The 12805-nt window shown below is 47.5% G+C and overlaps 1 protein-coding gene across 1 annotated transcript in view; it reads left to right on the top strand.

The window, feature by feature from the left end:
• Positions 1-5871: 5871 nt before the first annotated feature.
• LAMC1 (laminin subunit gamma 1) overlaps positions 5872-12805 on the top strand; it is a 65031-nt gene continuing 58097 nt past the window's right edge. Inside the window, exon 1 of the mRNA XM_036388142.2 lies at positions 5872-6342. Within this exon, the coding sequence (XP_036244035.1) occupies positions 5952-6342 (391 nt within the window). The 5' untranslated portion in view covers positions 5872-5951. The remainder of the gene's footprint in view (positions 6343-12805) is intronic.

The following is a 12805-nucleotide window of genomic DNA, read 5'->3' as shown; positions in this document are numbered from 1 at the left end:
CTTGTAATGAGGGAGACACCTGAACCAAGGTTGCTCTCAAGGGCCATCATATATGAAGAAACGAAGGGTTTTACAAATGATAGAACATCACCATTCACTGGTAATGAAATTATAGTCATGGCAAGACTGACTGGCAGATGATGCCATGAAAAGACAGGCTCTGACCATAAAGAACTGACTGGGATGAAAATTTCATCCCTGTTGTTACTTGCCAAAAGAAGTTAGCCAGCTTTCTGTTGAAACAATCTTGGGAATTCTGCTGGAAAGCCAGGAAGTTGTTAAACAACTTCATTGTGGTCATGCACCCTGCATGGTGAGATTCCCATGACTACCTCCAATACACACACACTACTTTCTGGGATGCATTTTATCAGGCTTGGGAGATAGCTTCACTGAGAATGTTTTGGTGTAGTGTAAACAGGCCCAGCTCATGCATTCAAAGGATTTGTGTAGCCATGCAAGTTGGTGAAGAACAGGACTCAGGCATTATCCAAATGGATTAGGGTAAATGAGTCCTGCTCTTTACAAAGCAAACTTCATTAGCATGTTGGAAACCTAAATATTGCTGGAATTTTTTGGTGGCAGAGAATCCAACAGCAGACCCTGCAGTGTAAGGATGATGGTGGCTAAATTCTCAAAGAATTTAGTGTTTCTATACTGTAAATTTAATACCATACAGAAATAAATCAATTCCCCTGGTACACTTTCGTCCATGCAGTGCTGGTGTACTGTCTGAGAATGGAGTGAGAAGGGAAGGGAAAAATGCTGAGGAACAGCTCTTCTCCAAGAGATCCATTGGGTGTTTCAAGGCTGAACACACCTCTCCATGCATGTCTCTGTCTCCATGGGAGAGGTGTGGGACAGGCAAGGGGAGAGCTCACAGAGGGGATGGGAGTATAGTTTGGGTTGGCTCCTGATGTTACTGCCACGGTCTAACATAGACTGCAGGATGTGTTTGGTTAAATTCCACACAGGGGTACACGGCAGAATAAAAGCAGGGAGTAAAGATAAAATATACAAATCTTATCTGCTAGGAGTCAAAGATTACAAATTCAGTTTATATACATGAAAATAGTTAAAAGGATAGGCTGTGTTTGCATCCACAATAGGAAGATGGAAAGCTGCACAGGCTTTCATGTTTTATTTTTGTTTAGCTCCAACATTATCAGTATTAAGAAGAAAAAATGAGGCTACATTCCAGACCCACTTGAGAAAAGAGATAAAATTATCCATTTACATCTTTCATTTCTCCAGGGTGTGCAGAAACTTGTAAAGAAGCAGCTTACCTCACATGAACAGATTGAGAGATATATTTTTATTCACCTTCACAGCAACTACCCACAATTGCTGTACAAGATTATTTAGGACACTCTGCAAAAGACTGATGAAGAAAGTCAAACCTAAATAAACCATTCTGTGAAACACCTTCTGCTTTCATGGCTAATAGCTCTGCTTTTCAGTTCTATTAATAAGATTAACTTTCTGCTTCTATAAAATCATGATGAGATATGGATATTTAGTAACTAGTATGGTTGTCTGACTTACTCTGTATTTGTACTGATTGTGACTACCTCAGGCCATTTACCAAAAAAATTCACATTCCTTTCACACCTGTCCTTGATTGTGGAAGAATTTCTCCTGAGCAGGATGGCTTTAAGCCCTACTTTAATATAAAATCACATATCTCATACATTGTGACATCAATCCTGTGCTGTGTTAGTCCCCAGTGCACTACTGGAGACTGCAGAGGGATTTCTTTTTGCATCCACCTGTAAGAGCAACTGTATTGTCACCCAGCCTTTCTGAGTTTTGAGTCATCCTCACCAACTCTTTGGTGAATCTGCTGACTCACTTGCTACCTTTTAAGTATTTTTGGCAGTTAGGTGGCCAGGGGGTGGATGTCTGCTGTGATTACTGTTGTTTTTATTGGATCTGCTGAGAAAAGTGCTGGGGCCAGCGGGAAGCCCCCTGCATGACAGAGAGCAGAGCAGGAAGCTGCTGGAAACTTCTTCTATTGCCCAAATTAGGACAAGTGACATTTCCTAAACTTGCTTGGGGGGCTCCTCCACTGGCTGATGACTCTTTGAGGCTGATGGTGAGCATGGGGCTTTTCTGTCCTTCAGTTTTTAGTGTAAACTGACATCTACTGGTAATGAAATGTTGGGGTATACAACAGTTTTAATTTGGGGATCCTAAAACTATCTACTTGCTTTTATTAGCAAAAGCAGGGGTTTTTTTCTCTGTGGGCATTACTTTTATCTGTTTTAATAATTGACAGGCATGGAGCAACCAAGGTCTGCTATCACAGTCTGAAATTCCTGAGTTTTTCCTTATTTCCTTAGCCTTTTCCTTTCCTATACACACCCACATGTTGTCCTTCAATAAATGCTGATGCCAAATCAGTATGGGAAGAGTGAAAATTGAGTGCTGCCCTGTGACTCTTGTGAAAAACATTCTGGACCTCCTAAGCCCCAAATGGGTCACATACCTTGGTACATAGGTGTGCTAGCATTTGTTTTGAGCTCCTGTCGAAGGACAGAGGCCAACAGTGCTCCTAATTAATTATTTCAACTTGCTTGTGGGCACACATAACACTGCTGCATTTTTTTTTTAATCAAAAGGAAAGAAAACACTGATTTTCTTTTTCTCCTTTTTTTTTTTTTTTCCTGAAAGGGGACTATTCTAAGAGGGAGACTGCCAGCCTTGAAAGTTCTGGCCATCTGACAGAATTTCCTGTAGGAGTTGCCTTTATAAAAGCCGTTTCCTATCAGGTTTTTATGTTGCTTTTCCTTTTTTGCAATTCTCCTCTTTGTTCTTACTCTCTCCCCATTTTTTCTCAATCATTTAACCCGCTATGTATGTCAAAAAAGAACTGAAATAAGAATATATCCATTTAGACAGCTAACTTACAGTAACAATTAACTTACAGTCAATATGTGTGTGTCTGAGCCCAGCACAGCCATGAACCTTATCCACAGATACTCTCATTTTACAGCTGGTTAACTGTAGATGTCCATCCTATCAAATAGGATATCACTTCCTTCCAGGCCACTTCTGCCACACAGGATGACTCACTCTGCATCAGGGGTGTTGCCAGCTGTTACAATTTATTTACCAATGTATTTTTAATATTATTCACCCTGTAAGCATTGCAAAGTCACAGAAGTTCTCTAGGTTCTGTGCTTTTAAGGCACAGTTATTTTACACAAGGATGCTTTTTTTCTCTGTTGGGAAAAAAATGGGTTTAAGGGAATATGTCACAATGCTTTGATAGATTATTTCAGTAGGCAAAATAGGAAAAGGAAAGCACAAATCATGTCTTCACGGGGATAGGAGATTTAGTTCTGGTTTCAGTTTAATGAGTGTAGGTTTACTGAATGAAATAAAACTGCATCACTTGATCTGTGAGGGTGTTTTTAAGTGAAATTACATTAAGAGTACAAACTGGATTTTGATGGCAAATAGTAAATATCAGTAAATATCTCTGTCAGGATTTATTACAATGAGTACCATTAAAATGTCAGGGAGGACTTTAAATAAACTGTGGAGCATGGTCCTACATAGGTGCTTTAAAATGTTGGAAACTGAATAGTTAAAAAACCCAAGTAAGTTATTTGGTTTAGGTACTAAGACTGACTATCTCTAAACCCAAGAATGTTGTGTGAAGTTGAATTTTTTCCATTATCCATGGGAACATTCTGCATATGGACAGATGATCTCATGGCATCGCTGATAGGGATTTGTGGCAACACCCTTTGATCCTGCTTGGGGTCCCTGCCCCCTTCTCACCTCTATCCTAATCCTTCCCTTCTTCACATCGAGTTTCCATGTGCCTTCCTTTTTGCCTGTCCTGCTGTGTGCACTCTCAGCCAGGCTGCTGCTGAACCTGAGGATCTCCATCAGCACCTTGTTTTCAGAGCTTCTGCCCTGATGGCATCAGCTCAGCACTGCTTTCACAACAGAGGGCTTGTTTTCAGAAAAGGAGGAAAAGTGGGGGAAGCAGCGGAAATCCAACTTTCCACTGGAGATGTGTCATCCCAGCCTGAACAATAGCGAGGCAGCGGTGACTCTGTGCTGCTCTGTGTCCCTTCTGCTGCTGCTGGGGGTGCTGGGGGAGCCCCCAGCACAGACATTCTCACTGTGGCTCTGTGGGGAGGCAGAAGAGGAATCACCCCACTGATGTGTAATAACAGCCACACATGTAAAAGCAACTCCCAGCAGCAGGATAATTTCCAGGCATGCTGACCAGTATGTGCTGTGCAGACCTTGTGAACAGTCCGGCTCAGGCTCTTAATGCAAGGACTTCTGTAGGATACATCTGTTTACTTTACAACAACAATGTGCATTTTTTCCCAGAACAGACTGTATTTTTTCAGTCCTTTCAGCCACAGGCTGCATTCAGGCTTTCTCGGGATATAACCAAGTTTACAAGGCCTTTCCTTGACTCCCCTATCAATTTTTTCTCAAGGAGTAGTTTCCTGTTTACCGAGAAGGCTTCTGGAGGCACTTTCTTCTGTAAAAGCAGTTTTATAGATTCACAGAATGCCTTGGGTTGGAAGAGACCTTTTAAGGGTCATCAAGTCTAACTTCCTGCCGTGGGCAGAGACATTTTGGCTTTACAGTATTTCTGGATTTTACACAATCTTTACACAATTCCTCAGCCTGAAAAGTTGTGGGGAGATCTTAGGATAGCTAAAAACCGTAATGCAGTCTATGGCCAGGTCTGGCAGAGCTGATGCCTCTAAGCAACAGAGAGATCTGGGTTATGGTAGGGAAATAACCAAAAGTTCATTAAAAGTTACAGTAGCTGAGGTGGGTCCCCTCAGATCTGCTTAGGATCATGTCCTTGGATGGCACAAACCATCCGAGTTTGGCATCGCTTAGCTGGCAACCCACAACCAGTTTTCTCCCATTTCTCAAGAAACTTTTTTTTCCCCTATGAAAAGCATTTAAATGAAAAAAAGGACCTGGTGGTGGTGTTTGACAGCTGGCTGAACATGAGACAGTGTGTGCCTAGATGGGCAAGAGGGCCAGTGGCACCTGGAATCAGAAATAGTGAGACCAGCAGAAGCAGGGAAGTGCTTCCTCCCCTACACCCGGCACTGCTGAGGTACCTTGAGAGCTGTGTCCAGTTTTGGGCCCCTCAATTTAGGAAGGACATTGAGGGGCTGGAGCATGTCCAGAGAAGGAAACAGAGCTGGGGAAGGGGCTGGAGCACCAGGGGCAGCTGAGGGAGCTGGGAAAGGGGCTCACCTGGAGAAAAGGAGGCTCAGGGGGGACCTTCTGGCTCTGCACAACTCCTGACAGGAGGGGACAGCCGGGGGGATTGGCATCTTGTCCCAGTAAACAAGTGACAGGACAAGGGGACATAGTCCTACGCCGAGCAGGGGAGGTTCGGGTTGAACATTGGGAAGAATTTCTTCATAGAAAGCGTGTTAGACAGTGGAAGGGGCTGCTGAGTCTCCATCCCTGCAGGTGTCCAAGGAACGCGACTGGACGTGGCGTTCAGGGCTCTGGTCTGGTTGACAAGGCAGGGATCGGGGAAAGGTTGCACTCGATGATCCTGGAGGTCTTTTCCAACCTGAGTGATTCAGTGATTATGTAAAAGGCGCAGTTTTGCGGGGTGTGCTGGTGCGGGGGCGCTGACAGGCCCGGCGCTCTGCCGCGGTCACTCTCGGATCCGCGGTGAGGGCGAGGGCAAGAGCTGCCCGTGCTGTGGGAGCGGGCCCACAGCCGCCATCGCCGCTTTAAGCCGGCGCATTCCGCGAGGCGGGGGCAGCTCCAGCCCGGCTACGCTGCGGGACTCCGCTCCCGGCCTGCTCCGCGCCCGCCCCGCCCCGCCTCGCCTCGCCTCGCCCCGCCGGGCCTCGCCCGTCTCAGCCCGCGGCCGGCGCGGAGCGGTGGCACCCGGCGAGCGAGCGACCCTCCTCCGTGCCCCCCGCAGCCCCGCCATGGGGGGCGGCGGCGAGCGCTGGGCGCTGTGGCTGTGGGTGCTGTGGCTGTGGGCGCCCGCGCGGTGCGGCGCTGCCATGGACGAGTGCGCGGAGGAGCGGAGCGGGCGGGCGCAGCGCTGCATGCCCGAGTTCGTGAACGCGGCGTTCAACGCTACGGTGCTGGCCACGCACACGTGCGGGACGCCGGCCGAGGAGTACTGCGTGCAGACCGGGGTCACCGGCGTCACCCAGTCCTGCCACCTCTGCGACGCCGCCCAGCCGCACCTGAGCCATGGCGCCGCCTTCCTCACCGACTACAACAGCCCGGCCGACGCGACCTGGTGGCAGAGCCGCACCATGCTGGCCGGCGTGCAGCACCCCACCGCCGTCAACCTCACCCTGCACCTCGGTAAGGACGGCAGCGGGCAGGGGGCGACGGCACCGGGGCAGGAGTTAGCCTGGGCTCCAGCGCAGGCTGGGCTGAGCTGCTGGAGGGCAGCTCTGCGAAGAAAAGCTGGGAGTCCTGGTGGACAAGGAGGTGTCCACGAGCATGCCCTGAGCGCGGTGGTGTCCCCGGGTGTGTTAGGACCAGCATAGTCAGCTCTTCCAGGGCTGATCCTGCCCCTGTCCTCAGGCACATCGGGAATGCTGTGTCCAGGTCTGGGCTCCTTAGGATCTGGAGCTCCTAAAGCAGGTCTAGCAGAGGCTGTGGAGATGATGGAGAGATTCGAGCATCTCTCTCACGAGGTGGGAGTGTTCAGCTTAGAGAGGAGATGGCTGAGAGGAGCCCTGTCTGTCCCTGTCTGCAGGGAGGGCTCAGAGCAAGGACCAGGCTCTGCTCCCTGGGGCCCAGCAATGGGACAAGGGACCATGGGCAGAAATGGATGCCCAAGAAGTTCCACCATGACCAAGAACTTCTTTCCTGTGCAGTGACCACGCACTGGAACAGAGACCAGAGAGGCTGTGGAGTCTCTCACTTGGAGATATTCCAGACCTGTCAGGACACAATCCTGTGCCATGTGCTCTGGGATGACTCTGCTTGAGCAGAGAGGGGGGACCCAATGGCCCACTGTGATCCCTTCCAACTTGCCCCATTCTGTGATTCTGAGCTGAAAGGTCACCTGCACAATGGGCGTTGCTGGGGCCATCCCTGGGTGAGTGCCAATAACCAGGCCCTGCATGGTCCAGTGTTCAGGGGCTGTCATTGAATCCCTGCTCTGCAGGTCCTCAGCAATGCTCACCAGGTCTAAATCAATGCTGCCTGCACCCCGTGGTTGTGGTGGGATGTCCTCAGCCAGGGGTCTGGCCCTGTGCTGGTTCTTCACTCCTTAGCTGCTAGTGCTTGGTAAACTTGATTTTCAGCATTCTCCAGTGAATATTGCAGGGGTTGCTCCATGCAGTCTGCACTGGAGGTGCTGTTGGTTTGTGAGAGAAGAGGCTGCACTGCCAGAGGCACCTGGAAGTGGAGCAGGTTGCAGTGATCGTGTCCCACCCCATGCACCAGGGATCATAGAGCCATTTAGGTTGGAAAAATAGCAGAAAGAAATTGTTCCCTGTGAGGGTGGTGAGGTTCTGGCACAGAGAAGCTGTGGATGCCCCATCCCTGGAAGTATCCTAGGCCAGGTTGGACAGGTCTTGGAGCAACATGGTTTAATGCAAGGTGTCCCAGCCCATGGCAGGGAGTGGAACGAGATGAGCCTAAAGTCCCTTCCAACTCAAGCCATTCTGTGATTCTGTGAAAAGACCTTTAAGACCAAGTCCAACTGGTAACCCAATGCAGCCGAGCTCAGGATTGGATCATGGAGTTTTCCAGACAACCAGCTTTGGATGCCGGTGGGAGATGTGTGTTTGAAAAGTGGCAGGCACTGTGGGAAATCGCGTGTGCAAGGGCTCATCTGCTGTGTATCCTCTTACCCCCCGGGGCAGCATTGTCCTTTAATTGCTGGGTGGGTTAGGCGTGTCCACAGCCAGCATTGCTGCTGAACTGTAACAGCCAGTCAAAAAAAGAAGGTGAATTTTCTGATTGGTTGTCAGTTCCAGAGGTTTCTTTGGGATAAAGTATTTTAGCCTTCACTTTGGTTTGTGGACAAGCTTTTCTTTTCTGTTCATTCAGTTATTCAAGCTGTCATGACGTGGAGGAAGGGTAATCATTTAAGAACTGGAAGACAAGACAGCTGAGAGAAAGTTGAAACCACAACTTATATCCTCATGTCATTAAATCAAATAAATATTAAAGAAAGCCCCACTGCAGCCATTCACAGCTTCTAATCAAGAGCAGCTGTTGAGCATTAAGTTTAGTATCAATAACAGTCTAATTCAGGGGAAAAATGGTGTTAGGGCTTGGAGAGCTGGATCTTGTGAGAGCTCTGACCTGCATTGGTGAGATGTAGTTGATGGCACCGAGTCCTGTACCAGGGTCACCTGATGAGCACATCCATGTGCCCCAGAAGTGTTTCCTTCTGTTTGGAGCTTCAACATAAATATACCACATAAGCATATCTAATAGTCCCTCTTTATTTTCTTTTCTTTGTACATTAGAATTTTTTTTCAAAAGTCCTGGAAAGCAAAGATTTGATTTCAACTTCTTTCTTAATAACAGTCATTGTAATTTTCATTATCAAGGCAAGACTTACAGACCCATCTGTATTGGGTCTGTAAGTGCTTGGTTTTGTGTATCCATGTGTATATGGGTATTCTTTGAAACACAGTACTGGGAGCCAGTGTGCTGTGTCCTGGGCTTTGAAGAAATGCACACATTTTGCTGAAAACATCTGCATCTTCAAAATACTGTAGCACTGCAGCACTTTCACTTGTGTTCCAGGTTTGTTTGCAGGCTCTTGGAGCTTTGGGAATTTGCTTTGCCATGTTTTTTGAGTAGAGTACGACTTTAAAGCAGAAGCTGCCTGACTGACTTTGAGTGTATTTGAGTGGGTTTTTTGGTCTGATTTTTCCTAGTTAGGTTTTTGGGTGGGATATTTTTAGTATATTGCCCTTTTAGAAGCAGGAGCTTGTTGTGGGCATGGTAGTGGTGAAGTTGGTTTTAAGATGACAACAGCAAAGCATTTATCTCTCTGCACATGTGCTGTGTGATTCTCTGCGTTGCAGAGTTCGTGGCAGGTTGAAGAGCTGTTGAGTACTGACAGTGCCTTCTTAGCCTGAAATGCCCCAAACTTCTCTGCAGCACTGCTCTTCCCTACTTTTGTGAGGTCTTAAAACCATCTTTGTTTGAGTGAGCTGCTGGGTGCTGCTTTTGGGTTCTGTGTGCCCGTAGGCACTATGGTCTGTGGGACACTTAATTATTGACATCACTAAGAGAAAGAGGCAAGGAGCTTGACAAGTATTTATGCTCTGGGTAGGACATAAAGGCATTCTGGGACACAAAGCCCTTTCATGCAGTTAGTTCTGCCTGGTCTTTGAGGATTAAGCTCTGTGCTCAGACCCATATCCTTATTTGATGTTGCAATCGCCTTCATTTCTGAAAGCGTTGGTGTCCTGAATAGTTAATGCTGTTTTGCACCTGGTCTGGACCAGCTGCATTGACTCTGGGTTTCATGTACATGCTGCCCTGTGCTGAGTTTTTTGGCAGTTTGAGATGTCTTGATTAACATCCAGCGATGTTCAGTCCATGTAGAACAGCATTAACATTTCAGAGGGGCCTGCAAGAGGTCAGTAAGAACTGCAGGTCTGTTGCCAACATGTGAATGTGGATTTCTTTGAATCTCCTTACAATGTGCAGTTCAAAGCAAGTTGAAAAACCTTTAGTTTTGGGACTAGGTGCCAGCACAAAGCCTGATACAGAAACACACAGCACAGATCACTAGTACCGAGTTAAAGGCTCAGATCCTGGGAGGGTTTGGAGAGGACACCGGTGTCCAGAAGTTAGGGTGCTCCCTGGGGAGAGGAGAATTGGGGTAATTACCACTCCCTGCACCAGGAACATCTGGAGTTACAAAGGCTATTTCTCTTTGTATGAGAGGGTATTAAGACCCCCTAAGTAAGGGTAGGTGAAAGGCCTGGAGCCATGAATTTGCAGCTGTAAGTCAGGAGAAGGGGGAGCTGAACCTGTTGATAGGGTGGTGTCTGGATAATTAGGTTAGTGAGTGAGAGGAGGGGAGAGCATTGCTGGGTCCTTTCTTCCACATTTCTTAAAAGTATCCCTTGGCTTCCCCATTTTCCATTTCCTCAGAATTTATTACTTATTTAGACTTGACCCAGCCAGTCTTTTTTTTTCTTACTGCTCTCCCACTATGTTCCCACATATTCCCAAAAAAAGGAACTTTGAGGCAGTGGTGCCAGCTTTCAAGTAGAAGATGGAAGCCAAGGCCTTACAGTGCGTTGTCTGCTTTGTTTTTGAAGCCAGGGTGTCACGTTATTTTTACTGTCTGTGCTGTTTGCTTATCCTGGGAGCACTGGGACAGCTCTGGCATCTCCCCAGTGCTTGGTGTGCATACACTTGAGCACAGCATTGCTGTAGACTCCTGACACACAGAAACAATGCTGTGTTGATGAAGATGTTCTTCCCTTGAACACTGGAAGAAGGAGAAAAGAGACAGCATGGAGGTACTTGGAGTATTTTGGTACTGGGTGCTCTAGCTGGGGCAAAGGTTTGCGTTTTTTCAGAGCAGATTCTCGCTCTTTCCTTCTGCAGCTCTAATTTCCGTGTGCTTTCTGTTTCTACACTTTTTAAAATCTACTTCTACACATTCCTTTGTGTTCCCTTCCCAGCCAGCTCTGCTAGAGCCACCTCTCATTTTTCCCCACCACTTTTACTTTCTGGACCACTCTCACACCTTGATTTTAGCTGTCGTGATTTGTGACTATCCCAGGGTTTTGTTACTCAGCTAAAGAGGAAGCCTCCTCAGCATGCTGGTGGCTGTTCCATGGTGGGGTGACTCCATCTCCACTGAGAGCAGCCATGCTTTTATCAGCTGTGAGCTCAGAGCAGTCCAGTTCTTGGGGCAGGTGACTGTCCTCTGCATCTCAGCAGGGATGGTGTCCAGATGTGCCTGACTGATGGTGCTGGTGGCCTAACTGTGGATTCAGGACTATCTGGAAGGCAGACAAGATCAATTCCTTCCTCTTCTGTTGTGTTTGGTGCTGGAAGCAGCCCTCTGGTATGCTGCCTGTCAGGAAGAAAGATGAATTTGCTGGTTCCTTGGTTAAAAACGTGTTGGCTCCTGAAATCCTTACTATAGACTAGCCTGGAAACTCATGTCACCAAGCTGGATGGTGTGTCTTGTATACATAAAGAAAGAAAACTTGTGAAAGCTGTTGGTTGCTAAAGAATGAATTACCCATCTCCTTCCCCTCCCCCTTTCCTGCCTGCTCAGCCCTTTATTTGGCTCTGAGGAGAGCGAGGATGCTTGGTTATATATACACTTTGCCGGCAAAGCATGGTTTGAGGCATGACTGCCATTTGAAGGCATTTACAAGGAAACCCAGGCGAGTTGCCAGTTCTTGTGCTCAGCCCTGGCTTGATTTGCCCGTTGTTTTTAGCAGACCAGAGGTTTTTCTGAGTACAGAAAACCAGTGGGGTTTTTCTTCCAGAAGGGAGAGCTATAAAATGTGACTTAAATCAAACAGATAGTTTATAGCACTGGGATGCAGTTGCTCTGTTTTATTCAGTGCAGTGATGCCCTCAGTTTGCCAGTTATCCCATTAAAATTTTTGAGGCTGTGGTTTGCTGCTTTCCTTAGGGAACTGCCGTGGTAAAACCAAGTGCAAGCAAGCAGGGTGTATGTATGCACGTGAAGCTTTGCCTGGTGTAGCTGCAATTTAAAGACTCGGTGGTGATTGAGGCGGTGGGAGGGCATTTCCAGCTCCAAGGCCGGTGCTCAGGGCGTGTCAGGAGCCTGGGCTTTGCCGTGGTATTTGCGGAGCCCTCGGGGAGACGCTATTTTAGTTGGTCTGGCAAAGGCTTGATTTACATTTTGCAGGTTTCAACACGAGTACTGAAGAGATCGGGGCTTTTAGTGGCCAGCAGTTATTCAGTGCAGTTATATAAAGGTATCACTTCCTGCATACACCCCAAATTCCCAAGTTTTTCTCCTGCTCTGTCTCGGGATGCTGATGCCTCTGCCTGACTCCTTCGGGAATGCTATACATGGCAGAACACTTACTTTGGGGCGTGGAGAGAGCTGGAGCTGTGTGGTATTGTGCTGCAAATCCAGCTGCTATTTGTGGTGCTTGCCCTGAGCTGGTAAAAGAAATAGTGGCAGGTTTTCACAGTTCCTGTGGTAGGTTTAAACCTTTGAAACAGTTTGCTGCTCAGAATTGTTAGCGTGCTGAAAAGCTTCTGGCTTATTAGGTACTGTTTCTCTTGTAGCCTGAGGCTTTGGGAGGCTCTTGTGGCCTGAGTCTGCAAGTGAAAATCCCAGGCTGCCTCTTCCCATGGAAATGAAAAATGGGATTGCTCTGCAAACAGCACTTAGAGAAAAGAATTTCCAGTGTAGATGGATGGGATGGGAAACTCGGATCTTGGGTTCACCATAAGAAGAAAGGCTGTAGGCATTATGCTTACCACCTTTGTCTGGCTAAGACCTCCTGCTTGTGTCCTGGGGCCCTAATTCAGTGCTCACCCCCACTGGTGAGGCCATGCTGGGTGATTTTACCCTCTGGCTGCATGCTCTTCCCTGGGTTAACTGGGGTGTGGGATCTGGCATGTTAAACATCACATCTAAAGTCACCAGCTCTGGTCTGTAACAACCCTTGGAAGCTCACCCTGGGCTGCTGCCTCCCATGTAAGCTCTGGCATGCAAAAACCATTCTAGCCTGCTATTACACATCTCTTAACCATGAGATCTTGCTTATTGGTGGCTACCACAATGTGTTTTGATCAGAAAATAGCATGAGTTTCATAATGAATTGCACAA

Source organism: Molothrus ater, chromosome 9 (genome assembly GCF_012460135.2).
Source record: "Molothrus ater isolate BHLD 08-10-18 breed brown headed cowbird chromosome 9, BPBGC_Mater_1.1, whole genome shotgun sequence".
NCBI lineage: Eukaryota > Metazoa > Chordata > Aves > Passeriformes > Icteridae > Molothrus > Molothrus ater.
Note: the sequence above shows the minus strand (reverse complement) of the source record. Positions and strands in the feature narration are given on the sequence as shown.